The sequence below is a fragment of the Rhamphochromis sp. 'chilingali' genome (assembly GCF_963969265.1).
Source record: "Rhamphochromis sp. 'chilingali' genome assembly, chromosome: 1".
In the NCBI taxonomy this organism is placed as follows: Eukaryota; Metazoa; Chordata; class Actinopteri; order Cichliformes; family Cichlidae; genus Rhamphochromis; species Rhamphochromis sp. 'chilingali'.
Window position 1 is genome coordinate 36,409,603 of NC_137929.1, and position 27,607 is coordinate 36,437,209.

Below are 27,607 nucleotides of genomic sequence, written 5' to 3' on the forward strand. Positions count from 1 at the left end.
TCAAAGACAACAACTAAATATGATTGGATAATAAGACCTAGAGTCTTATCCAATAAGACAACAACATAATTTAAGGAGAGCGCAATTGACCGCCAGATTCTGGAAGACTGTTCAGCCACATGCAACCTTTGGCACTAAGTCAGGCATACCGAGAAGGTAAGTAATTTAAATACATTTGTTTTAGTTGGGTACGTTTTCACAGAATTGTTGTAGTGCATGCTATATAAATAGTAGTCTGTAATGCATCTACATGTTGTTTTTACAGTGCTAGCTAAAGTTGTTATTAGCTTTGTGGCTAAAGCTGAAAAATAGTAACAAATTGCACATACCCGGTAGTCGGGGGAGAAAGCAGCTGTTGTCGGTCAGATATGGCATTTATGCATGTGACAGAGAGCACTGACGTTTTTTGATGGCTTAGCAAGTTAAAACGTCACTGAGAGAGCGCAATAGTGTTTGTGTTACTCATGCTAGTTATGGCTACAGTGGCTAATTAGTCTGGCTGTAACCGTCAGAGTTTAAGAAGCTGGGAGCACAGTGCCATACCTTAATTCTTGCTGAGGACACACACTCAAGTTATAATAAGGATCCTGCCACCTTTGACGTGGGTTTAAGAACCTGTGCCCATAAATCATTTTTCCATTTAGTCATTATTTTAGGTGAAGTGTCACTTACTTGACTATTCTATTGGTCAAGCCCAAATAATACAGCAGATATCTACAAGGAGATACGTTTGTTCAACAGAGTATGTCTTATTAAATAAATTCTTCTTTTTTATGTCTGATCTTTATAACTTTGAGTATTGGGTATGGATAGCTTTATGAAAACTAAACTGAAAGGATTCTTTCTGAATGTCTGATATGTAATTCTTTTTTGCCTACAGAGTTCCATGGTCCTAAAGACTGTTTTGGCTGACGGAACCTGTCGAAGGCTCACTCTCTAATGGAGCGCCTGAATCAAGTGAGGATCTCATTGTTGAAGTCAAGAGACAGTGTTGTCTTCAGGGCAGTTTCAGACTTCAGTTTATGGATTTCTTGTTTGGGAATGAGTTTCTTAACCTTACCTCAGTTTCAGAAGTAGCAGACAAAGGGACTCTTAAAGCTATTGAAATGCCAAAGCCCACCACATGGACATAAAAAAGAGTAACAGAGTTGGTGAAACTCAAGATGGAAAAGACTTTTTCATACAGAAGACATGAACTTTATTCTTTCATGAGGTATTTATAAGTTTCTCATTGTTCACAGCCATTGACATGTCGAAGAGGTCAACACGTGAGGAGCGGTTCGAAATTGTGTTGATATCTGGTGAACGCAGTAACCGGGTCATTGCAGCAGATTTCAATGCAAGACATCCTACGAGACCACCCATCTCCCATGCTACAGTTAACAAACTGTTTGCTAAGTTTTGTGAAACTGGTTCAGTGTTGGATTTGCCAAAATGTGGACACAAGAAAACTGTCACTAATGAGGAAACATCAGTGGCTGTCCTAGCTTCATTCAGCAAGAGCCCACAGCGTAGCACTTACCGCATGTCACTGGAGAGTGGCATTAGTCGAACATCCCTTCGGCGGATATTAGCTACTCACAAATGGCACCCTTACAAACTAAGGGCACAGGGCTGTGGCTCCCCACACTCCCTAGCAGATCATTACATGGAGAAACTTTTGGAATGCAAGCATGCTGATCCACACAGGTATGCACACAGGTGTACACATGGGTATTCACAGACGCGGACTACAGCTTTCTTGGCTGCTGCCTCAAAGCACACTGTGTGCTGTCTATCTTGCGTGCTGCACAATATCGTTTATTATTTAGTAACTATTGATATCTATGGCTAGCTAGTTTATTGTGATGGTGCTTTTTTTTTCTATTATTATGTTGCTCTTTGTTGTTTGCTGTCTCCTCTGTTTTTTTTTCTCTCCATACAGGTGACCCAGGAGTTTTTGGTTTTTTTTGGTTTTTTTTGTTTGTTTGTTTTTTTTTTCTCTTCCCCCCCTTCTCACCGTCTCTTCTCCCCTTTGGTTTTCTTTCTTTCTCTCCCCCTCTTTCTTTCATTCTTTCCCCCTGTCCTATCCCACAGTTATGTCTGTCCCGTTTGCAACTGAAAATAAAATAAATTCATAATTATAATAAAGGTCAATCAAATGGACCAATATGGCAAGGCCATGATGATCCACTTGGTAAAATAAATCCGCTTGGCATCTTTCTTGGCCTCAAGACAACAATTCTGATGGCTAAAGATCCAAACGGGACAAAAAAACAAAAAACAAACTAAGGGCAAACTACACTGATTAGCAGCGGCATAGGCACACTTAAAATTTCTTCTGAAATTTTCGCTTTCTAGTATTTATTTAATATTTCTTTATGTTATAAAAATGACTTTGAATCCTGATAAAAATGCAAAATCATGGGTTAAAAATGAAAACAAGAGAACTAAGAATGTATTAATATTTGTTGACAGAAAAACAGAAACTGTATATGTGCAACCAAAGTGCCATTTTAATTCAGATGAAAAAAAAGGGATTTATTCATTCATTGTCCATTCAGGATCTTAAAAATGTGATAATAATAATGAAATAATACAAATAATGTAATAATAAGAATGATGTAATAATAATTAATGTAAATCTAAATAATATTGTCCTTCAGAGAAATAGTTTGTAGTCCTGAAGATGGAGAAGTTTACTCCTGCAGAGCGACTGGGACTGTCTGTGGTCATGATGGTTGAACCTCCAACGACTTTCCCAGCTTAGCCTCAGAGTGCTGCTGCTACTGTAGCAGCCGCTCTTCTCCTACTCGTCAGGACTTGCATTGTCACATCTGGGGATCCCAGGCCCTGCTGGAGAGGAGAGCCTAGTCTGGATGCTGACCTGCTGCCTGTAATTATTAGCCTTTTTCAGGCTCTTCTCCACAGGACGCCTGTCTTTTTCAGGCTCTTCTCCACAGGACGCCTGTCTTTTTCAGGCTCTTCTCCACAGGACGCCTGTCTTTTTCAGGGACAATCTTCATCCACAAATTCATAAAGTCCTTGTGAAGGGTCAGTTTCTCGATGATTGTTCGCCCATGGTACCTGTGGAAGATTACAGTTGTCATTAATCTTCATTAATTGTGTAAACTCACAGAAAATAAAACATTGATGCACTTCAAACCCATTTAAAAGTACCCACCTGGCTTCAGGTGCAGCATCCCCTGCCATTCTAGAGGCAGCAATTAGAAACCTTTCAGTGAAGCTTCCTGTTTTCAGGATGACGGCTGCTCCAAGTTTGTCAGCCAGCTGGTGCAGGTGTTGAGCCGTGCTATTCCTCACTGCAACACAGCGATGGCTGAGCAAGGACAATATTAGACACACAACTCAGTGAACATGATCTCTCTTTCATGTCTTCTAATAAAATCACTACAGCTTCTTCTCTCCTCTTACGTCAGTCCTGTGTTAAACAGAGCGCTCAGAATCCGTCCATGGCTGCAATTTTCCACCATGGCATCAAGCGCCAGATTGACCTCCTGATGAAGCAAGTTGTTGTTGGTCTGTGCAAGCTTCAGCAATAGAGCTCGGCCTGTTGTTTCAACTTCTGGGTCCATTGTTTTCTGGAGCTGAATGTAGAGCTCATCGATGGTATGTATGGCCTCACAGGCTATTGCTGAGCGTTGGTTTTTCACCTAAAATGTGAGTGAAAATCATCAGTTGAGGCTGTAGTATGCACTTGAAGGGAAACTAGCTGCATGAAACACATATAAGAAACATAAAGTGTGCAATACCTCCTCAATGAGGACCAGACACACTTCATGCAGTTTAGTCTTCAGGATGTCCGAGTGGTGCTTTGCCAGAGACTGAATAGTTTGCAACCCCTGTCTTTTCTTAATCCTGTATTTACACAACACAACATTGAACACGACTTCAGGAACACCACAAATAACACAGCGACATTATGCAGCACTGTTTCTGTGCAGTATTTAATGTCTCCTTACTACGTTTCTTACCAGTCGTCTGAAGACAGCAGACTAAAGCTGTGGGACAGGCTCTCTACAGGTGCGGGAGTTTGACCCTGCTCTCTCTTGGATTATTCTGACTGCACTGACTGTCTGCTTTCTTGTCTGATAATCAACGAGGTTAGTAAAAAGAAACTGTAATTTCTTCTAATTTGAAGCATTGTACATGATGCAGTGATTAATTGTTCATTAAAATCTTTTAAAAAAATCTCTTAATTTAAAGTTTGATTATTCAGCGTCTTCTACAGTTACTGAGGAAAACCACTTACTGTCTATAGGGACGACTTTTGCATGGCGCAGCAGCGTCCCAGGCCGAGGTCATCGTTTTTGCGGTATGGGAACTGTTGGAGGTTTTGGAGTCAAAGGCTTTACTGCAGTAAATGTTTTGGTTGGTACTGTGTATCCAGGTGAGGTTACAATCCCATCCTGGAAATGCTGCAGTTTTTCCAAAATAGGCCCAAATTTGTCTTTTGCTGTTAAGACTCTTATTCCACGAATGACCTTCGTGTCTGTTTAGACAAAAAATAACTAAATAACTACAAATTTACATCTTACAAAAACAACAATAAACATTTTTCTTCCTGATTTTTTTTTCTTCAAAGAAGCATATAAAATGAATGGACAGCAAGAATGTGTGTAATTTAGCATTAAAATAGATAATCTACAGTGTCAAATTTTAAAATCTAAACTAACTGATTAACAGCAGGTGTAACCACTAAAGATAAGCATCACCTTTGAACCGACCTGCTCCTGAATGTTGAGCAGAGAAAACAGGCAATTGCGATGGACAAGCTGCTCGAGGAGGTGGAGGAACTGGAGTGAGCGGTGTCATCTCAACAGGACTAACAATGAAAGGAATGGCCCTCAGTTCACTTGGTGTGTGTGTGTCTGCAGAGCTGAGGCTACTCAGACTTCTTTCAGGGTCCTCCTGATTCCAAAAGGGGTCATCCAAACAGTTCCAGCTTCCCTGGACTATCTCTGGAGAGCCTGCGCATTGCTCAGGTAAAGGTGGGAGTTGCACAGCATAATCTCTGGGTCTCTGTGCGATATGCAATGTGTCTGCCTGTTGAAAGAACACATTTGTCTTACTGCTCTGAGCTTTGTGAAAGTCCAGGATCCTGGACTCTGTGGTGAAGCGCTGACAGTTGCTCTGTCTACAGTGACTTACACAAAAATTACACTGTGCAAAGCAGCAAAATATAACACATCTCTCAGAAACATTTACATTTGATCAGCAGACAAGTCAAGAATGAGTATGTTTAGTTACTTACATCTCCACCTGTGCGTTTTCTCTGAATCAAATCTTGAAAGCCATGGAAAAAGTTACCTGATGTATTTTCAGACATGCCTGAGATAAAAAGTGAACAAATAGTTTAGAAACAGAAAGTTTGTGAGTGCTGCTCAGTGTTTGAGTGACAAGTTCTAACTCAGCTGCTCAGTAAAACAGTTATGATGATGTCATATGGAACTCACAGAGCATTTTTTGAAAATATTCATATATATACACTATTTTGTGTTTTTACAAAAATATCAGACATGTCTAAATCAAAGGCAGCTTATGATCTCTAATTATGATCTTTAATCAACAAATTTAAATAGATGTCCTAATCACAGCTTCTAAAACTAGACAACACTATACTGATAAATTTATATAAAACAGCAAAAAGGAGATAAAAGCACTGTCATAAATAGAGAAATAAGTACAGTAAATAAATAAATACAGTTTTTAAAAAATACAGAAAAAAACGTGTCATTTGCTACAACAACAACAACGACAACAAAATATAAGCTTGGACAAAGGTGTTTCTTCAAGCTTCGCCTCCATTTAGGGGCTGCAAACCTCTGTCCCAAAGGAAGAAGCTGAAATCCTCCAATAAGGGGTGGGAGTCCTTTAAAGTAGAGTAACTCATCCTCTACAACTGCCTAGTATTCAAGGACTCTATGTTAAAAGGCTAGGTGGCCTTGCGCAGGTACCTTTTATGCTTTTTGCTATTTTACACACAAAATCTATGCCATTGCTATAAAATGCTGTTGCTGAATCTTAATTCAGTCAAGTTGTGATTTTAAACTTTGTGCCCGAGGAACATTAAAAAGCGTTAATGTTAACGTAACAGGTTAATGTATGCGTGTAATAAAGAAAAAGAAAAAGAAAATACCAACGAGAGAAAGAAAATGATGAAAGCAAAGAAAATAAAAGTGTGGAAGTGTGAGTGAGAAATTGTCTCCGACTGGGGGAAGCAGTGACGCTACAGGTCACCTTCTTCCCCTGCTGGACACAAAAAGAAAACATAATTTGGTGTGTGGTGGATGAAAATAATTAATAACAACATGAAGAAGGTTTTTGTGTTTGCGGTTAAAAAACAAATAAAATTTCACCTTTGGGGTTTAAAGTCAGTAGAGTTCATAACGGAATAAGCAGAGATGTGTTGCTTTAGGAGTGATGAAAACATATGCAGTCACAGTGACTAATGAAAGTCTCTCAGTCTGTCGTTTACAGGTGGGGAACGGAACTGGATCAATTCTCCACGGGCAGCAGTCGGAAGAAAATTATAGGCTGAAATCATTAGAAACAAAATAGAAACACCCAGCCAGAATTTTTGGCTGAATTGTTTTGCAGCTTCCCGTCCTCATCCTGAACAAGCAAGCTCCAAGGAAGCTGATCTCTCCCTGAAGACACCGAGTGCAGTTTCAGAAGCACGAGCATGAACATCAACAGTGGACAGGAGTCCAAGAGACAATATCAGAGTTCTGAGCAGAGAGGTCCAGCAGCGCTGTGGGCAAACGGCATCAGAAAGAGAAGAACCACCATCTAGATTGGATGGATGGAGATGCGTTTCCAGCCAGCTGCAACCTCACTGTGTGTGAAGGACTTTTGAGAAGACTGTCTGAGTTTGACATTTGCCATGTTTGGAGTGAGATGGCAATGAAAGAGACAGTGGGACAAAGAGAGACACGGGACAAAGCTGAAGAAAACTGACTGCCATTGGACTGAAAAGTGGGAGAGAAAGGAGCAGAAGAGGGCTGAGGCTGCTGTTTTAGTGTGGGCAATCAAATTAGGTTAAGGAATCCGGGGAGACAAACGACTGCCTGGAAGTGGAGGATTGACACAGTGTCCAGACCACCACAAAAGGTAGAGGAAGACAAGCACTGAGGTATGCAAGTGTACTGTTAGAAAAATGGAAAGTGACACCACACATGCAGCTAATATGCACCAGAGATAACATAAAATTATACATAAAGTGTTACACATTAAAAGAGGGCATTTGTAGGAGGGGTTAACAATACTCAGCGTGGTTGCCGACGGTAACCTGCAAGCATTTAGGGTTTAGCTGTGCCTGACTATGACAGAGTTTTTCATTTAGATGTTTCTGAAACAAACTTTGGAGTGAACGGAGTTTTGTTTCAGGAAAAAGGGGGAAGGTACATGAAAGGATACATAAAAACAGAAAATGTATTAACCCGACTAACACACACACACACACACACACACACACACACACACACACACACACACACACACACACACACACACACACACACACACACACACACACACACACACACGTAATGAAGTAATGCAATTCATTAGGATTGGCTCATTAGGATCAAACACAATTTTAAGTAGGCAATACTGTTACCATCATCCTGTCTGGTTTAGTGAGTGGGTTGAGAACTGATACATAGACGACGGAATTAGTATTATTTTGGGGAACATGATAGCAGGGTGAACAGAATCCTACAGCCAGAGTTTAAATGAGTGAAACTAGCAGATTTTTGTTTTGTTTTGTTTTGGGTTTCTGAAGTATGGGGAAGGTTTTACCATGGCACCAAGTTTTAGAGTTGGTATTTTTATTTTTTTATTTTTATTTTTTTCACTTATAAGAGAAATAATATTCGGTGACAAGTCCTAAGACCCGGGCTTATTTTTTATTTAATTTTGTTTTAAAGCTTTATTTTTGATTTTTGATTTTATTTTGATAAAATAAATTTCGGCAGTAAGAGTGATTTAATGATTGGAGAAATCCTGAACATGATACTTGTCTGTTGTGATGAATACTTTCTCACTCTCATGATCTATAGTTGGTTGTGAATAAGATGTTTGATTTAACAGATTTGTTTTCCAGGATACAGGTTGCAGGTGGAGCAAATGAGCTTAACATGTAACTGCTGACTAACGTTTTTACACAGGGTTACAGGTTGGCGGAAGATTGTTTTAGGGAGAAGGTGTAACGTTCTTGTTCAGGTCTCAGTGGGGAGTTGACACATGGCAGAAGCTAGGTGCAAGAGGAGGGTCATTTTAATTTGTAGGTGTCGTGAGGTGCCATGACGAGACGTGAGTGAGGAAGGGCGCCTACAGGATGGAAGCGGAGGCCAGGATAGAGGCTTGAGGAGGATCAGTGATCATCTTGAGGAACAGCAGAAATGGTACAGGCGGCTGTGCTACTGAGCTTCCAGAAGACTGAGAGGAGTCTTCTTACAGCAACGTTTTAAATAAAATGAGAGATTCATCATGGACATTGAGGAAGACAACTAAGGTGTACGACGTGCTCTGCCTTAAATCTTCAGCAGCGTTGGAACATGAGAATCTGAGGGATGAAGGGAGTGTGCCAAGCTCCAGAAGTGACGGCTCGTACCACAACAGCGGTCCAGTTGAAGGGGACAGGCGAGACTTAGTTCCATTGGTCTCAATGTGCAGTAGCAGATGAGAGCTTGGTGGAGACGAGCTCATCTCTAAATAACATGGGAGGCAAAACAGAGGCAGAATAACCCTCTGACCCATGCAACGACTAACCAGTAGTCTACCTGGGAAGTTGAAGAAAGAAGAGAAGGATCGCAGAGCATCATTTCACTCAAAGAGGAGGTGGCTGAGTGGCCCGAGGAGTGAGACATTAAGAGGAATGTTGGCCTCTTCGAGGCCAAAGAGGAGGAGTGTCGGGATGAAATATTATTTTATATTCATAATCTATGTTACTATGCATAATCCTTATTATTACTGTTGCATCATTTATGATTTATCATTGTTATCATTTCATTGACACATTTATTGAAACTGGTGAGGTTATATTGAAGTCTGTATTTCAGGGGTTAGCATAAGCACATAATAATCTTTCATTGCAGGTGCAACTGTAATCATGTTATACACATATTGCATAATTAAAGGGTTGAAGCTTGGTTAAGTTAATTAATGGTTTGAAGCTACGGGCATCAATGGAGCAAAGTTCAAGCTGGAAGGATTGCTTATCTATATATATACAATTTAACAAATGTTTTCTATGATTGTTTAAGAAAGGAAATAAAGGCCGTGTGCCCTGTGCTGTGGAGTTTGCCCGGTAACAGATGAGGTAGAGGGAGGTCATGTACTTAAATTAACGACACAGACATAGCCTGTCTGGGTAAACTGATTGCAAGTGTTGTTTAAGTCTAACAAGTAGAATAAATAGATGTATCTGGAGGAACTGAAAGAGGAACTGTTCTGTTTTAGTGACGCGAGCTACTGGTCATCATAAGTATAAATATCACAACCACCTATTGTAAGGGGGGAGATGGAGCCTGATGTTTTGCAGTGCCTATCTTCACCACATATATGTGTTTTAATAAAATAATTTGTGTTGACCCACTATGGACTTTCAGTCGTATGTCTCTTCCTCAAAATTCGAACCGCGACACTCTATATACTCTAAGTACCAATACATTTGCGCTTTAGCTCATTAAAAACTCTTATTGTGTAAAATAAATACAGAGACTTCCGCTTTAACCGGGACTACTGACGGGTAACTTTAGTGTTTAAACGCGTGGGGCGTCTGCTGGCACTTTGTTCTGTCCGAGGCACGTTCATCAGCTGGTATCATGGTTCACGAAGTGAAAGATCTGGTAAGTTTGTCTTTTTTGTTGTTTTCTGTGCCTCTCTCCCTTATATGGTGAGAGGCGCATTCCTAATAAGTGAATGGATGTTTTTACGCTCCACTGTTTTGTGTCGGAGCAGCCGCGCGCAGGTGTGCCAAAACGTGATCGTCTACCAAAAAGGGATTATCCGCATTTAAACTGCTGTAAATGACTTGTTGGCCTGCAAAATATGAAATATATGTCAAAGATATCCATGAATAATATAAATTCATCTTGAGCTACAAACAACCTTCCAGTCACGCGTTAGAAGCCGCAATCGTCTCTGGTGAAGTGGCACCCTTTATTTATCTAGTTAAAAGTTCTCACTGATATTAAAATGTCTTTTTAAAGAAAGATCTGGACAAGAGGGCAGCAGAAATCGCAGCAAATATAACAATAGTTATATAAAGAAGGTTTTAATTGGCCAAAAGGAAATATACACGAAAAACTGATTTTACATATAGCACTTTAATAACCTGTTCACTAAAGTCTATTCATCAATATAAGTCAATACGTTACACATAAACCCTCGCCCCATCGAAACATTAGAAATCACCTTTTGGGAGACAATCAGTTCTTCACACAACACCTGTGCTCCACACGCGGCCATAAGTGTACACGTTGTTTAGGTAAATTTCCAGGAAAGGCAGGCAGTCTTCCCGAACCCTGTTGTAACTGATTGTATTGCATTTGTACGGAAATAAACTTTACAAAGGTCAGCGGATCACAGCATCACCAGATCAGTGACTCTTACATGCAGCCATCAAAGGCCATCCTGAGCAGGGAATCCCTCGGTTAGCAGGGCTGGACTAGTAAACTGGCATCCCGCCCTACAAAGCACCGGCAACTGCCCATCCATTAATTTTCATCACTAACACTGGATTGCACAATCAAAACTCCTAATGCAATCGGGACTTTCCCAGCCTTCCCTGCGCGCTCACGCAGCTTGCAGAACAGAATTTAGCGTGGAAGAAGTGGTTGATACAAGTGGACAAACAAAACTTATAGGATGGAGCTGAAAAGCTGAGAGAGAGAAAGAAATTAGAAATAGATGCAGCAAAACGTGTCAAATGAACCAACATGTGAACTGTCGTGGCTGCAGCTGCACCGTCAACAGTAGCACCAGCAACAAGTATGAACAAGCCCTCAGTCAGAAGAGGCTGCTGCTGTTAGCTCTGTTGCAGTTCATTTGAGCATGTTTCAGTCTCTACCATTTACCCATCCAAAAAATCATGTCTTTTCTATTTCTCTCTGTAGGATGAGTTCCAGAAAATTCTGAATGAAGCTGGAGACAAGCTGGTGGTGGTGGACTTCACAGCCGAGTGGTGTGGCCCCTGCCAAATGATGGCCCCAATTTTTTGTGTATGTGATGTTAAATTTAAAATCACGTTATTTATTTATTTTTTTTTTTTAGCTTATTGCCTCATGAGCTTTTGCATGTCCAAAATTCATGAGAATCTCAAGTTTCATTCTGTCCCTCACACATTACAATAACTTTAGTCAGAGTAACCTATAGTACTGATGCTCTAGCCCCCCATTTGACATTATGCAGAGCTTCATTGTGATCCCCATGCAACTGCAGCAATGTGACAATTAAATAAGAGAACCTATTCACAAGGATGAAAACTCTTGTGATGTCGCAGAAGATGTAGTGTGCGTGCTCTCGTGTCGACTCAGTGATCTTCCCTCCTGCAGGAGATGTCACAGGAGCCTGTCAACGCAAACGTGATTTTCCTGAAGGTGGACGCGACTGATGGCAGGGTAAGCCCGTGTTTGACTTGGAAGCCAGGAGAAGCAGTAGGATTACTTCATCTGCTGCTGAACCCACTTTAGCTTCCCTTGTGTGGATTTATTTTATTTCTGTTTTCATGTCATTGCATGAAAATAAAAGTCATAGGTTTCTAGCTTAGTTAAACATTTATTTTTCTCTTGGAAGAACTCCTAGCTGACTCATGTGACCGTCTGTCAGCAACTGCTTTGGTGCGGATTAAACAACACAGACTGTAATGCAACAAGCTTTCACTCTGCACAACTGGCAACACTGAAGTCTGAAGGAGAGACTGTCTGATGTAGACAGGCTCTTGGGTAACCTATAATTAATATGCATAAAAGCTGCAGAAGCCTGTGTTTTTCACAATATTTTTAATGTATTTATTTGCACATGTTTTGGCCTCTCGCCACATCTACAGCTGCCCAAGGTGGTCTGAAGCGGCCGTAGTCAGTGGCGATCAGTGTTGATGACCCGGTCAGCTCATCTGATATCGTTGCGTTGTCTTTCAGGATGTGAAGTCATTCTATAATGTCACCCGCATGCCTGCATTTCACTTTTACAAGAATAACCAGAAGGTAAGGTAAAGTGCCCTATGTAGCTGGATGGAGATGTTTAGCATGTAGTAAATTTGAGCCTGGAAACAATGAGCCTTGTGCAATGACTATTATAATCTCAGTATTATTTTCAACTGGCACATATAAGATCAATGTTGCCCTAAGGATTCCCTCTTAATCTTGCACAGAAAACCTCTAAAGGCAGATCATACATGAATCATTTAATATTTTCTAATGGCTTAAACGGCAAAGCAAATATCCTTTCCAACCAATGGAGGCAAGCTTGAAGCCATACCTCCATTCAGATTCAAGACTCAAGATTCAAGAGCTTTATTGTCAATACAGTAGTATACACAGTACACAGTGTACTGAAATGCTGTTTCACCCTAGGCTCCCCATGGTGCATTTATAAATATATAAAGGATATATGGTCTCAGGATTAAAGAAACTGAGTTAAATCACATTTAAGTCAAGGTTTGGGTTGTTAGTGATAAGCCGATTGTGTCCTATTTTACAATTCATTGAGGATAAATGGAAAATTATGTCATTTTTTACATGCCATTTTTAACTCAATGTCCTCCTCTTTCAGGTGTATGAGTTCACCGGTGCTGATGAAGCTCAACTACATCAAAAAGTGAGAGAGCTCAGATGAGATGTCCCACCAAAAACAAAATCTGCCTCACATATCTTTGATATTACTGTGTTACTCATGACAATGAAGTCTATCCCGCACAGTCAATAATACATCCACATATCTTGTAACAGACCAAACAACTGTTATCTCATGTTAGACGAATGTGTTTTATTTTATTATATTTCTTTCTTGTTTGTCTGTACAAATACGTGTGTGTGTGTGTGTGTATATCTACACATATATTCGTATTCGTAAATGGAAATACATGTAGACGAGTATATATTGGTTTTTTTTGTTTGTTTTATTATGTCTGAAATAAATAAAGATACAAATACAAATACAAATGTCCCTGTCTTAACTGGCTGCAATATGAAACCGCTCAATACTTTTAATTCCGTTTTTAATGACAGTTTGGCTGTGATCCTGAATTACTTTGTATGTTTTGTGTTCAAAAAGTTTAATAAATGAATTATGAATGGATTGGTATTTTGTACTTTGATAAAAATGTCAGAATAGTACAAGTATGTAGCAGCATATGTTGGAGCTGGCAGTTAACAGCAGACACTATATCGCTGGTGAACGTGATGTGTTGGTTCATTAGCGCATTTTGAAAACCAGCCAACAACTGCATGATGTAGCAAAGGTTTGGGCAATTTGCAGGAAATTGGCTCACGTCTGTGGACTGCTTGCGAGAAGTTCTTGTGTTAGACCCTCCTACAGCCACTGAACTCACTTGTTCCCACTTTACACCAACAGGTTGTTGTTACTGTGCTTTTTGAGCACCAGCATTTGTGTCTTTCTTCAAATGCATGAACTGGATCTTAATTAGGTACTGGTATAATGCCAAACCAGTGGTTAAAACCGGCTTTTCAGGCTGCTGTTCTACTGTGTGTGAGTGAGCCTTTGTTTGAGCACAAGTGAGGAAGAGGACACACACACACACACAATAAATATCAAATTAAGATTTGAGAAATGCTTTGTGTAACACACAGATAGTCTCTACTCTAAGTGTGTCTTACACAACCAGACGTGCAGCTATACAGTGATGAAGATACTCAACAGAAATTCAGTGAAATAGGAAAACATGAGTCTTGAGAACGAGGTCTGCAGCAGCTTTGGGCCATTTAACCTCATGCACACAAACAAAGTCAGCACAAACACATCAGGACAACAACAGTGTGTGCAGGGAGGCAGGAAAGAGCACAAATACAACCTCTGTTCAGGGAAACTTTGCCTGGATCCAGCCTAAGTTTTTAATATCTCATATGTAAAACATCTAAACGGTCATTTGAGTTTCAGACTGCACACAGGGACTCAGTGTGGAGCCCAATCCGTGTTTTGACTTCTGCTTAAGTATCTGTACTTGTGTACAGATAAGAACGAGTCCAACATGCACCAGACAGACAGATAAACATGTATTTGTCCATTTGGTAAGAGCAGCTCTGAAGTCCTCTGTGTTAGTCTGATAAATGCAACATTTCATCTTATTATAAAATAAATGTTATCAACCTTTCTATTGATTTTTAACCCTTTTCTTTATTTTATGTATAGCAGTAAACTATTTTTAGAATGACTCGCATAAAACTGGTGGGAGTCAGAATAAAGAGTCAAGAATCAGGTTCTTGAACCCTGAATAAAACTACTAAAGTCTTGCATGGCTGATTTTTTAAATACCAAATGTTTTAACATATAACAAGTATTTTTAACAAAATGTCTTAAAACAATGCCACTTGAGTATTTTTGCCTAGTTATCCAAAACAATGAGATAAATGCACCTCAGGCTGTTACTCAGGTATGTGAAACTGCTGTGTCATTGGAAGTTGTTTTTCTTGTTTAAGGGTGAGGTTGTTCCTGGATCCAGTCTACAGAAAGTATTCACACAGTTCATGATACAGAGAAAAATAAGAGTTGGTGGAACTTCCTTTTACGTTGACTACCTGAAACACAGAGGTAGCAAATCACCCAAAGACCCCATCCAAAATCTTAGTAACCTAACCTGCTTCCATACAGCTGTTTTCTGTGGACTGTCTTTCACTATAGCGAGTTCTTTCTTCTCCTGCATTGTGTTGGTTTTTATACATCACATTTCATTGTCTGTGTTTACCCTGAGGTTTAAAAGACCTGTGTGTTTCACTCTGTTGCCCTTGTGAAGCACTTGTGTAACATGGATCACATTACTTAAAACATATCCCAACTTATTTGTAGCATGTCTGGAAATGTTTCTCAGCTCTGAGCGGCAGGTCACTCCTGATGTATGACTCAAAAACCAGCACATTTCAACAAACTCAGATTAACCCAGATTAAGAGCAGCTGAGTGTGTGACTTCTTGTCACAGCACAGGGCTGACAGGACTTATAAACTTATAATGTACATAAAATACACAGTGACTTAAAAGAAATCAATAAATACACAAACACTTCACCTTCCTCAGACTGCATGAGTAACTGGAACCACTCACTGCCGTCCAGTCGTTCTCTAAAAGTGAACATTAACTTTCTTAAAAGTGCTTTAAAAGTCCAAACACCCACAGCTACAAACATCTGACTGGCACTACCCCCTCTAGCTATCCTGACCACACGGGGCCAGTATATAATAGTATGCAACAAACAAACATAAACAAAATCACTTTAACTGGAAGTGAACAAAAGCAGAATTAGTGTTAAACTGTATTTGCCTGCACATAGAGCTCACATCGTTGTCTGTATATGTCATCATCATCATTTATTTGGTCAGTAGTAAAGTAACCGAGGTATTTGCCCTTTCTGAAATAGAAAATGTGTTAAACCCCTGGACTAACGAAAAAATGCTCCAAGTGGGCGATGTGCTAATTTTCAGATGGCAGGTCTACATCTAGAATCAAAATGAGCACAAACACCAACAACCAACGTGAAGCATTAAGACGAAACATAGCAATGTCAAAAAGGATCCACACATTTGGGCCACAAAATACACTCAACAAAAATATAAACGCAACACCTTTGTTACTGCTCCCATTCCCCATGGGATGGACGTAGAGACCTAAAATTCATTCCAGATACACAATATAACCATCCCTCCCAAACAGTGGTCACAAATCAGTCCAAATGTGTGGTAGTGGGCACATCTGCCATATTGAGATAATCCATCCCACCTCACAGGTGTGCCACATCAGGATGCTGATCTGACATCATGAGTAGTGCACAGGTGTACCTCAGACTGCCCACAACAAAAGGCCACCCTGGAATGTGCAGTTTTTTGCGCTATTGGGGGTCTGGGGACCCAGAACCGGTCAGTATCTGGTGTGACCACCATTTGCCTCATGCAGTGCAACACATCGTCGCATGGAGTCTATCAGATTGTCAATTGTGGCCTGTGGAATGTTGGTCCACTCCACTTCAATGGCTGTGCGAGGTTGTTGGATATTCGTGGGAACTGGTACACGCTGTCGTATACGCCGGTCAAGCACATCCCGAACATGCTCAATGGGTGACATGTCCGGTGAGTATGCTGGCCATGCAAGAACTGGGACATTCTCAGCTGCCATCTGCCCTGAACAATGTGAACCATGATTCATCCGTGAAGCGCACACCTCTCCAACGTGCCAGACGCCATCGAATGTGAGCATTTGCCCACACAAGTCTGTTACGGCGACGAGCTGGAGTCAGGTCAAGACCCCGATGAGGACGACGGGCATGCAGTTGAGCATCCCTGAGACGGTTTCTGACAGTTTGTGCAGAAATTGTTTGGTTGTGCAAACCAATTGTTCCAGCAGCTGTCTGGGTGGCTGGTCTCAGACGATCTTGGAGGTGAACCTGCTGGATGTGGAGGTCCTGGGCTGGTGTGGTTACACGAGGTCTGCGGTTGTGAGGCCGGTTGGATGTGCTGCCATATTCTCTGAAACGCCTGTGGAGACGGCTTATGGTTGAGAAATGAACATTCAATGCACGGGCGACAGATCTGGTTGACATTCCTGCTGTCAGCATGCCAGTTGCACGCTCCCTCATTGCTTGTGGCATCTGTGGCATTTTGCTGTGAGACAAAACTGCACATTCCAGGGTGGCCTTTTGTTGTGGGCAGTCTGAGGTACACCTGTGCACTACTCATGATGTCAGATCAGCATCCTGATGTGGCACACCTGTGAGGTGGGATGGATTATCTCAATATGGCAGATGTGCCCACTACCACACATTTGGACTGATTTGTGACCACTGTTTGGGAGGGATGGTTATATTGTGTATCTGGAATGAATTTTAGGTCTCTACGTCCATCCCATGGGGAATGGGAGCAGTAACAAAGGTGTTGCGTTTATATTTTTGTTGAGTGTAGATGTAAATTGACTAAAATAAGACACAAATCAGACAAAAATAGATGCAGCATGATCACAAACACACACATGTTGGCTACATATTGATGCCAAATGACTAAAATCACACGTGCAACACTTTCTACATATTTGACAACAGAAGAAAAACACAAACAAAGTTGGAATGTATTTTTAATTTAGATTTTTTTTATTTCATGCCAAATTAGATATTTTAAATATCAAGCGCCAAATCACAAAGTCTCCTCCCTGTTTGTACTGTAAGGTCAAAACCCTACAGTACTACAGAGAACCCCCAACAATCAAATGATCCCCCTCTGAGCAAGCACTAGGCGACTGTGGGGAAGAAAAACTCCCTTTAAAAGGAAGAAACTTCCAACGGAACCGGGCTCAGAAGGGGCGGCCATCCGCTGCGTCGGGTTGGGGGGGATGGAAATCAAAAACGAGACGAGATGGCGTGAACTACAGTTGTTAAAATTTGGATTAGATGCTAAAATTCTGCTTCAAGATGTTAAAAGAAGCAGGGCAGCGGGGGAAGCCAGGATGTCATTTTAATCATCTCTGGCTTTAGTGAACCACCTAAAGGGTTTTCGCAGAGCTTTTCCCACCGCTGAAAAAAACCTGGAAATTTTGGACTTTTTGGGAGGACTGGGGATGACTCTGAGGCGGATTTTTAGATGTTTTATCAGAGCCTCATCAAAAGACGCATCATTTGCCATCGCAGCCTTTAACACATTGTCTGGGGAGCCAAACTCCTTGATGAGGCATTTGGCTATTTTCTTGATTAACTTTTTCCTGTTATTTGTCAGACTTGTGGTGGACTCTGTGCTGATGAGTTCAGGCCGCATCAGGTCATTCACACGGTTGATGACCACGTGTAGTTCTTTTGTAGTAGATGTGGTCCTGGCAAAAAAGTTTTGAGTTTCACGTTTTGATTTTTTGATGAGTCTCATCATGAGGATAATGGTGAGGTCATTGCAAATTTTCTCAGCATCAGAAGATGACACTGATACGGAACGCACCTCTGACAGGTCAGAGGAATCCTTGAGAACGCCTGAAACGCTGGCAGAGCATTTTTCTGGGGTCATGCTCCCAGATTTTGGTGTCTGATCAGGTACCACAGAGCATTTTTCTGGGGTCATGCTCCCAGATTTTGGTGTCTGATCAGGTTCCACAGAGCATTTTTCTGGGGTCATGCTCCCAGAATTTGGTGTTACAGGTAATGGAACAGATTCTCTTCCACTGCCATCTGAATCTGTGCTTTCCTTTGTTGGGGTCCTTGTTCTTTTAATAATGTTCTGGATGTCTTCCACAGTGACAGAGACCTTGTCCTCAATCATTTGATCTACGTCTTCGTTCTCCACCCAGAGTAAAAGTTTTTGTAAAAACTTTTCTACTGCGTCTTCTATGAGGACATAGAGGACTTCAGCAGAAAAGGGACGCTTAGAGCCATGTGCTGGCTGTGGAGTCCTGGAGATGACGGTGTTTGAGAGGGATCTACCCATTAGAGGTTTGGGGATTTGATATAGTCGATCCGTCATAAGTAGATCAAACACTTTTGCCGTTAACTTCACAGTAAAATCTCTGGTTGCCTCACTGTGTCTAATGTTTCCCACTGTTTTGTGGACGAGGAAGAGTTTTTCTTTCTTTGTTAATTTCTCAAATAACTCATTAACGTCTGATCTAATGTTGTCAAAGTCGACTGGAGAAGAACGTATGTAACGAAGCAGTGTGTTTCGTGAAGGGGCTCGATGAGCCTCTGTACTGTGGGACCCTGGGAGGCTGAAAGCCACACTTTCATCTGAGGGCACTGTTTCATACTTGTGGAACCTGCAAATGTTTTTTAGACAAACAACAAATTTCCTGTTTGCCTTTATTACTTTTCTCAGCTCTTTTTCCATTTTTTCAAATTGTTTTTTCGCAAACATGGAAAAGCGGTGTTTGCGTGCTTTGAGCCGGGAGTGAGAGGTGGATGGCAAACATCTGGAGAAGAAGTCTCTCAGCTTGTTGATAATTAATCCTGCATGAAAGGCAGGTTTGGGCAAGCTACACCTCTTACAGAGCTCTTCGCTGCTTGAACCCGTGTTCCCAAGTATCTCATTTACGATGTCAGCTGCAACCACTTCTGCTGGGGTTGGAGCTCGGATACCTTGCCTTTCTGCAGCTGGTTTTATTTCTTCTTGTTCTCTTAGAGCTGATTCGCCCGGGAGCTCAATTTCTTCCTCGTCCTTATCGGTCATCTCTCCATCTGAGCTCCTTGATGACTGGAATATTTCTAACATTTTGAGTTATTTTCCAGTGTTAGAAAATCAGCACTGCTCAGTGTTAGCCATTGTTAATCTTCAAAACTGACTAGGTTACTTTTAAACATATAACACTGTCAAAAGTGTTAATTTAACACTCAACAGTGTTGTATTTAACACTCAGAGGAGTGGACCCATATAGACACTCTCCAGTGTTAATTTAACACTGGAGATTTTGCTGTGTAATATCTTTATGTAAAAGCCTGGAGCCTTTGGGGAGTATCCGAATATTTATAACATTACACAAACCAAAGGTCTCCATCACAGTGTTCATGAAATGCTGGGTTTATCCATCTTCTGGGGCCGGCCTACAGAGGAGTGCTGAAGATTTCCCTGTGAGGGAGCTGCTGGTGAAGATCATGAGTCCTGCTTGATCAATGCGATGAGCTTCAGTGTTCCTGGTGTTTCTTAAATGAAGCCTCTTTCAGTGGGTCAACAGAACTTCTGGCACAGGACAGCTGTGATGAAAGAAAGGCAAGAAGTTTCTCCAAACCTCTGGAGCCAGGAAATCCAGCTTGGTCCTGTTGGTCTCCCTCACTAGTTTCTCTCCAGGGTTAATGTAGCTGTTGATATAATATGGACTCTATTATTAAATGAACAGAACAAATTAGACTACACTACTGAAACGTTCTGCTGCTGTTTTTAAAGTTTTCATGTTACCAGGCTGTAGAGATTTAAACAGTTTTAAATCCATTACACTCACAGTCTTCTGTTAAAATCTGAAAGGACAGCATTATATTTTTGATATTAACAGTAACTCTGGTCTTCTGCAGAGTGTGCAGATGATCTCATCGCTGTCTAAAAATGGATAAAACATAAGAAGTGCTGAATCCTTCAATAACACAGACTATTAGAGTAGCAGGTGTGTAGCATTGCTAACTAACTAGCAACAAGCCTCCAACACAGTGCGTATGCTAGCGGCTAATCTAACTAACGAATTAACAACAGAGTGATTTTAGATGTTTTAGAACTATAAGATGATAAGCTGTGTGTCTATTTTTTTATAACAGTGACATGGTTGTATTTACCTTAATTAAACGAGTCGTCAGTCGCGGTAAACCAGCAAAAGAATTCGAGCAGCCGCCGGGCTAAGTAAAAGTGTAGAGGACAGTGTTACCAACTTAGCGACTTTGTCGCTATATTTAGCGAGTTTTCAGACCCCTTAGCGACTTTTTTTCTAAAAAAAGTTGCTAAAAAAAGACGTGAAAGCGCGTATCGCTTTTACTCTCAACAAGCAGCAGGTGCTGCAACGCAGTCAGTTCTTCTTTTACTCTTTTACTGTTATGCTGTTTTGTGGATCACAAGGTTTAAAACTACTTATAAACACACACACACAAAGTAACTCCACCAGAGTGCCTATTTCGGGTCACTTTTGCCGGTCCAAGCCCGGGTAAAGGAGCAGGGTTGGAATTGTGACATTAAAAAAAAACAATAATTGCTAAAAGAAATTTAATTTGTAGTTCTAAATAAACTCTAAATGCATTTAGGACGTTTTTTACTCACTTTATGTCTCTTCCACGATGTTATTTCTCTCTCCAACAACATAGGTTACAATTAGATTAGCATGACCAGTTATGCAAATTAGGCGATGACGTCATTTAGCGACTTCTAGCGACTTTTAGGACAACCAATAGTGATTTTCCTTACTGAGGAGTTGGCAACACTGGTAGAGGGGCGTGTTTGCGGTCACGTCCAGCGGGTGTGGGTGGGAGCATTACACAGTCGCTCCACTTCAAGTCACTACTGCGCAGACTCTGGCTCCAAATTTGCAAGATGGCAGCCTCCACAAGCGGGATATTTTGGCTTCATTTTTGCACAATGGGAGGAGGCGGTGCCGCATCGTCCATCTTTTCTACAGTCAATGGTTTTGATTGAGAGCTAGAGAGGAGAAGTCTATCTTATGGCCAACCACTGACTGTATCTTGGTCATATTACCCAGCAAAACCCAGTATGCAGGTTCATCTGTAACAGTCCTTGTATAACTATATCAGGCTTAGTCAATAGCGGTTGGTCTTCAGGGTTTCTACTCCACTGCCGTTATTTCATACGGGTCCACATTTCCAATGCACGGTATTTTTTGCAAGTACCATCTCTTTGCATTTGAATCTGTGTCTATAACGTCCTTTGTCTTTTTAGCTGCTTTTAAGTATGGTTTGTAGCAATCTTCCTTCCAACACGGAGGGGGGGTTGCATTCGCTGAAATGGTGCCGCACTCCCACAATGCATTGCGGCGTGACATCACCTACAAAGTCCTATACCGATACTCTGAACAAAAACATAATGTTTCATTGTATTTCATAATACAATACATAATAGAATTATATATTGTAATTGTAATAATAGAGCTTCATAATGATTACAGGACATCAGACTACTTGTTCTTCTTGCTTAATGATGCAGAATAACCATATAGAAATAAAAAACCTGAAGTTTTGCGCTATTTGAACACGTTGCCTGCCTGCAGCACTACAGGACTCCGCAAGAGACGTCTGTTTTGCTCTAGCAGCACCTGTCCCTCTCCTCCTCTTCAGTTTGCTTCAACATAAGCTCGTCATATTCTGTGATATGATTTACTCTGATGTGTTTGACGAGGTAAGTGGTGTTGCCACAACACCTCACTGTGATGCCACATGCATCGCAAACCACGTCTTGACTGTTTGTGGAGGTAAAATACGTCCACACATGACTCCGTTTAGGCTCAGTCACTGTTGTGAGTGCGCACGCCAGGGGCTGCGACACATTTATACAGCTGTATTTCACATATGACTATGAAAGGCGTAAGAGGAAGTAGTTCCTTCCCATTTAGACGATCCGAATGATATAGTTTCTTTTCACTGTGTTCCTGTTAATGAAAAACTACAAATTTACCCCAAAGTACTATAATATCGATATTTTAATATGAGAATAGATTCTAGAACCACACTGTTCACCACAGCAAAGTGAAAGTCTTACAGTTATCACCATTTTCTCCTTCTTAAGGAAATTTTCAAGTCTAGAGATTAAAAGTTTCACTCTTCCAATTGTGGATGGTTTGTTTCAGATGTAGCTTTAATGATTTATTACAAAGTAATGCTGTTTAGATTAGAAATCACATTTCTAAATCCCAGAGTTGCTTTAATCTTTGATATCATTGTGATTATAAAAGTAATCAGGAATTTGAAATGTTAATGTGGAATTATTGTTTTCCATAGTTATTGATTAATCCTTCATTAATTGATAGATTGTGTAATAATGGCAGTTATTAGTAATGCTGGCTCTCTTGCATTGAACTCTTCAGACTGCGACGACGGCCTTGCCGATGTTTTCTCCCTGCAACATCCCCATAAAAGCAGCCGGCATGTTTTCAAAGCCTTTTGTGACGTGCTCCCGACACTGCAGTTTGCCCTGTGGACGCACAATACACAGATCACAAATACAATACATCAAAACAGAAACACAGGTAACTGATGTTTATATCTTTATTTAAAAGAAAGGCTCACACTAACCTCTTTCACCCACGCTAACAGTCTCTTGAGGGTCTCAGGGTGCTTGTGCTCCCACCTACTTTGCAAGAATCCCTCCATCTTCAGCTCCTTAAAGATCATGGTGAAGTAGGGATACGGACCTAAAACACAGGTCGTTCAAGAGAAAAATTTAACCCATCTTTCACTCACAGAAACTACAGTTCATGTCTACAATAACCATCTGTGTGCCTCCACAGCACTTGTGGATCTTTAGCAGTGCAGCTTCTCCCTCCAGTGGAAAAAACACATTAACTCAGAAGAACTTGTTGCAGGTGTATTAAATGCATTTTGTGTTCTTCACAGTGCTGTGTGGGCCTTTGGGGTCCAGGCCCCCTCCAGAAAGGTCACTGTTCCCCTTCAGTCTAATACCATCTACATACCTTTATACCTGTAATTCAAATGAATTCCTAAAGTTTGGTCATGAAAGCTCTGAACACCCCAGTTGGCAACAAGAATGAGATCATTCATCAGCGTGCACAGAGCCGACTCACAAATTATCAGTAAAACTTGATCTATACAGCATGTTGTGATATTTTTATTCAAAAGTGCTTCACAACAAAAATGCTGAACATAAAAACCAGAGTCTGGGATACACTGTTTTCAGCCTTGAACAATGTACAGACAGCACGCCCTGATCACATGACCTCAGGGAGTAGCTGGTTATGTGTGTGTCATCCCGGGCCAGGGTGGTTTGTTTTAGGTTTGCCTTTTTTCACATGAGATGTAGGGTTTTGTCATTTTTAATCTTTTAATTATATTCTTAAGTGTGATTTTTAGTTCTTATAGCTTATCGCATGCTTTTATTGTGTTTTTAATCTGTTTCTGGGAGTCACCTTACACCAGGGGTAGGCAACTCCAGGCCTCGAGGGCCGGTGTCCTGCAGGTTTTAGATATCCTGTGTCAACCCACCTGAATCAAATGATTAGTTCATTACCAGCCTGTGGAGAACTTCAAGACATGTTGAGGAGGTCATTTAGCCATTTAAATCAGATGTGTTGGATCAAGGACACATCTAAAACCTGCAGGACACCGGCACTCGAGCCCTGGAGTTGCCTACCCCTGCCTTACACTTATCACTAATCATCCTTATGTGCGAGAGTTCATGTCCTGGAAGGACTCCGCCCTTGACCAATCAGGGTGAGCTTTTCGGTCACCAAAAACCAATAAGAGGGTTTTGAGAGTGTTAGACAGATGTGGTGGTCTGCCTGGTGGTCGTGTCTGTGCACTAACCCTGGTTGTTCCCTAGCAGGAACAAAACTCTCAGGAGTTTTTAAAATAAAAAGTAAGTTAGGGCAGTAACAAACCTGTCTGGGGTTGGCTGTCATTGTAGGTGGAGATACTTCCACACACAGCTATTCTTCCAAAGTTCTTCATCTGCTGCAGGACGACATCTGACGAAGGGCCTCCCACCTAAAACCAAGCAGCAGTGTCACTTACACGCATTGTAACGTGCTGTGAGGAATGCAGTGTGAATACAAGAGAAGAGTAGAGCAATGATTAAATATTAAATGCAAGCTTGAAACTGCACCACCACTGCTCACGTTCTCAAAGAAACAATCGTATCCTTCAGGTGAAGCCTTCCTCAGAGCCTCCTCCAGGGAACCCACAGTTTTGTAGTTGAAGACCTCATCAAATCCCAGCTCTTTGAGAAAAACCACTTTGGCATCAGAGCCCGTCGAGCCCACCACCTTACAGCCCTTGATCTTGGCGATCTGTCCCACCACGGAGCCCACCGCTCCAGCTGCAGCGTTCACCAGCAGGGTCTCACCCTCCTTTAGACCCAACACGTCTTCTATCCCATAAACAGCCGTCAGTCTGCAGAGAGACGGAAACAGTAAATCCAGCTGTTGCCTCTTTGATTGCCAGATTAATTATATCCACAAAGATCACTGCTTACAAACTCTGCTTCAGCTCATCAGCAAAACATCTGGAGTTAGCCACTTACATATATTTATATTCTTAAAATAAAACTATTTCCTGCTCATTACTTACTCTGGTGTCTATTACCATGTTTAGCTGACCTCTTAAACACCTTACAAACACTTAAAAAGAATGTCTTACATCACTAAGATGAATTTCTCAAATGCTTTTAGTTTACATTTAAGATTCAGCTGATAAAACTTCACATCGATCTATCTGCTGGAAAAGTCAGAACATCCTGCCACGATTTAACATCCAATAGAAAGTGACTATGATCCATGCAGGTTACTTAAATCTGTCTTACCCGGGCATCCCGATGGCACCCAGAGCCAGAGACAGGGACACATCTTTAGGCCACTCAGGCAGGATGGGAGTGAGGCCGGTCCCATCACTGAGCGTGTGGGTTCTCCACCCACTGTCACTCACAACGTGGCTTCCCACAGGAAACGCTGGATTTTTACTCTGGATCACTCTAAAGGAAAACAGTAACATAATATTAAAACAAAACAAAAAAGCTTTCACCTGTTTTCACTTCAGTCTGTCCTGTCACTGGGATAATTCAGTTTGCGAACAGTCAGAACACAAAATTAATCTGTGCAAATATTAATTTTGGTGGTGGGCGTCTTTGTTTCAAGTTTGTTTTGGTAACAAAGTCTTGTAGTTACCTGGTCATGAGCGTGATTTTGTGCTTTTTCACATTAATCCCGACATTTCAATCAATTTAATCTGCTCCCCAAGCAAGCATAGCAGTAGGAATCTGTTTCTTTTATTATCTGCATTTTTGAATCCCTGGCATAGAAAAATGATATACACTAAATGTTAAAGCAACAAAGTAAAGGTACAGTTGTCTTCTCAGATTCTTCTATGATTTCAGCTGTTAATCAGGCCAGAAAGTTTCAGTGTTTCTTTTCATGTTCAGCTTGAGACTTCACAGGAACTTTACTTATCAGAGGGTTTATGTCGCTGTGTGTATCTTTTACACAATCTCTGGTGTTTAGATTTGACTTTAAACTCCAATAAAGACTGGTTATTAACAGCAGATACAGACTGTGTCAGTAAACGTACACATCACAGCACATCATGTAAGTGTTCTGTGTGCAGGTGTGTTTGTGTTTCTTACTTGGCCACCTGACCTCCGATCATCACATCTCCCTCCTTCATGTGGGTTTTGCTGAAGGGCCTGTTGAGACCAGCGGTGTGTTACAATATGCATTTATATCAGGAGCATTAAAGTAGTTCAGTAATGAGTGACGCTGCTCTCTGATCACCTCATGTACGGGTCGACACTGAGAAACACAGCTTCCAACAGCACCTCTGCAAACAAAACTAAACTCATTTAAAGTGCTCGATGCTTAATGTTTGACAAAAACTGAAGAAGGTGCTCTCCTGTAGAGAGAAAGAAGAAAGACGTACCTCCATCTTTGGGCTCAGGGAGCTCCTCCACCTTCAGCCCAAAGTCACTTTTCTTTGGGAAGCCGTCAAAGTGCTGAGTCATTACCCATGACTTAGCTTTCACCATGATTCTTCTTTTTTATGGCCGCTGTAAAGAAATATTGCCCGTCACTGTTATCAACAGACATGAAAGTGCTGAGTCATCCAGCGCTGTGCAAAATAGAGCTGAATAAAACCTGAAGTGTGACGTTCACTCTGTGACGTTTAGCTGTGGTGAGCATCAAACAGCACAAATCATTTTCTAGTTTAGAGTTGATGAGTGACCTAGCTGTGGTTATAAGAACAATTCAAATGAAATGCAGACATCTTTATCACACAAACACAAACATTCACACACAAGTTCTTTGAGTGCTGGGAGTAGAAAGAGAGTGGTGTCCATTCACATACAAGTATGCACACTTAAAAACAGGAAGGAACTTTCTTTCCCAAGAAACGAAGAAAAAAGGAGAAGTCTAAAGTTTAATGCGTTTGAGTTTCAGACTTTAGAACCACAGTGAACGTATACTTTCTTTGTGTTTTAATTAAACAATGGTGAAACACAATACAATGGGCCATTAAACTGTTGTATCAAATATTTTATGGTCGGTAGCGAGATAATGGCTTAGGCAAAGGCTTAAAAGTGATAACTAATCCCTGCGTCTGTTTGCTACTTCTCTTCAGCGTCACCTGATCCAGAAAAATAGTATTTAATGCATTTCACTAACAGCTCTCTACCTTCTAAAGCTGGAACTCACCAGTCGCCTCTCTTCTCACAGAAATAGTAGAAGATGTGGGGTCCGTGTGGGTGGAAGTGGGCAGAGACAGGTTTGTGAAAGCTTAAAAGAAGACATGGCAGGAGACGTTCTTTTATTCCTAAATCTGATTGGCTAAAAGTATTGTGCACACCTTCTGAGCTGTGAGAGAGGGTACCCTGCCAATAAGGTTCAAGATATTTACTTTAACTTTTACATACTGTTCGGGTTAAATTTGAGCCATCTTTGAAATTTGACAGCAGTAAAAAATAGTTACATTTTTTTTATTCTGAAATTTTATGACCTTTCCTAAAGTACCAAAAGACACAAAAACACATTTTTCCTAGACATTCAGTGTGCTCTAGAATCAAATTTGACCTGTAACTATTTATGTATCTATTCAGGTCAAACACATGGAGCTACCCACTGTGGCGACTCCTTGTTAATAAGGAAGCAGATAAAAGCAGCTTTAAATCCTTTACTTAAAAACAAAACAAAACTCTGTTCTTGCCAAGTTTTGAAGTCTGTAAATCTAAATCTTCTAGTTCTAAACCACATTTTGTTGTTTTCAAC

At 41.0% G+C, this 27,607-nt stretch overlaps 4 protein-coding genes across 7 annotated transcripts; 1 reads left to right on the forward strand and 3 right to left on the reverse strand.

Annotated features, from left to right (window-relative positions):
* Positions 1-7: 7 nt before the first annotated feature.
* LOC308408765 (TOG array regulator of axonemal microtubules protein 1-like) lies at positions 8-21,665 on the reverse strand. Of its 2 annotated transcripts, XM_080901177.1 has the most exons (8): positions 21,076-21,665; positions 5,255-5,331; positions 4,728-5,046; positions 4,253-4,492; positions 3,753-3,858; positions 3,415-3,653; positions 3,164-3,319; positions 8-3,066 (listed from the first exon to the last, which is right to left on the reverse strand). In XM_080901177.1, the coding sequence occupies exons 4-8, from the start codon at positions 4,303-4,305 to the stop codon at positions 2,925-2,927; spliced, it is 696 nt and encodes a 231-aa protein (XP_080757303.1). In that variant the 5' UTR covers positions 4,306-4,492; positions 4,728-5,046; positions 5,255-5,331; positions 21,076-21,665; the 3' UTR covers positions 8-2,924. The 2 variants fall into 2 exon arrangements, with proteins under 2 accessions (XP_080757303.1, XP_080757302.1); XM_080901176.1 differs by lacking the exons at positions 5,255-5,331; positions 21,076-21,665 and having other exon boundaries at positions 8-3,319; positions 4,716-4,750.
* Positions 9,739-13,303, forward strand: LOC308412359 (thioredoxin-like). The gene is made up of 5 exons (XM_080906650.1): positions 9,739-9,854; positions 11,124-11,228; positions 11,562-11,627; positions 12,147-12,212; positions 12,781-13,303. Exons 1-5 carry the CDS (start codon positions 9,831-9,833, stop codon positions 12,841-12,843), a joined length of 324 nt encoding a protein of 107 aa, XP_080762776.1. The 5' UTR covers positions 9,739-9,830; the 3' UTR covers positions 12,844-13,303.
* LOC308408678 (uncharacterized protein) lies at positions 17,100-20,925 on the reverse strand. The gene is made up of 2 exons (XM_080901054.1): positions 20,457-20,925; positions 17,100-19,991 (listed from the first exon to the last, which is right to left on the reverse strand). The coding sequence occupies exon 2, from the start codon at positions 19,405-19,407 to the stop codon at positions 17,677-17,679; it is 1,731 nt and encodes a 576-aa protein (XP_080757180.1). The 5' UTR covers positions 19,408-19,991; positions 20,457-20,925; the 3' UTR covers positions 17,100-17,676.
* A 679-nt stretch (positions 21,666-22,344) lies between the features above and the next one.
* On the reverse strand, positions 22,345-27,118 carry LOC308408721 (prostaglandin reductase 1-like). 3 transcript variants are annotated; one of them, XM_080901120.1, is made up of 9 exons: positions 27,018-27,035; positions 26,265-26,391; positions 26,120-26,165; positions 25,972-26,031; positions 25,156-25,323; positions 24,473-24,746; positions 24,236-24,341; positions 22,914-23,032; positions 22,345-22,812 (listed from the first exon to the last, which is right to left on the reverse strand). In XM_080901120.1, exons 2-9 carry the CDS (start codon positions 26,368-26,370, stop codon positions 22,702-22,704), a joined length of 990 nt encoding a protein of 329 aa, XP_080757246.1. In that variant the 5' UTR covers positions 26,371-26,391; positions 27,018-27,035; the 3' UTR covers positions 22,345-22,701. The 3 variants fall into 3 exon arrangements, with proteins under 3 accessions (XP_080757246.1, XP_080757247.1, XP_080757245.1); XM_080901121.1 differs by lacking the exon at positions 27,018-27,035 and adding an exon at positions 26,480-26,498; XM_080901119.1 differs by lacking the exon at positions 27,018-27,035 and adding an exon at positions 27,038-27,118 and having other exon boundaries at positions 22,346-22,812.
* Positions 27,119-27,607: the final 489 nt, after the last annotated feature.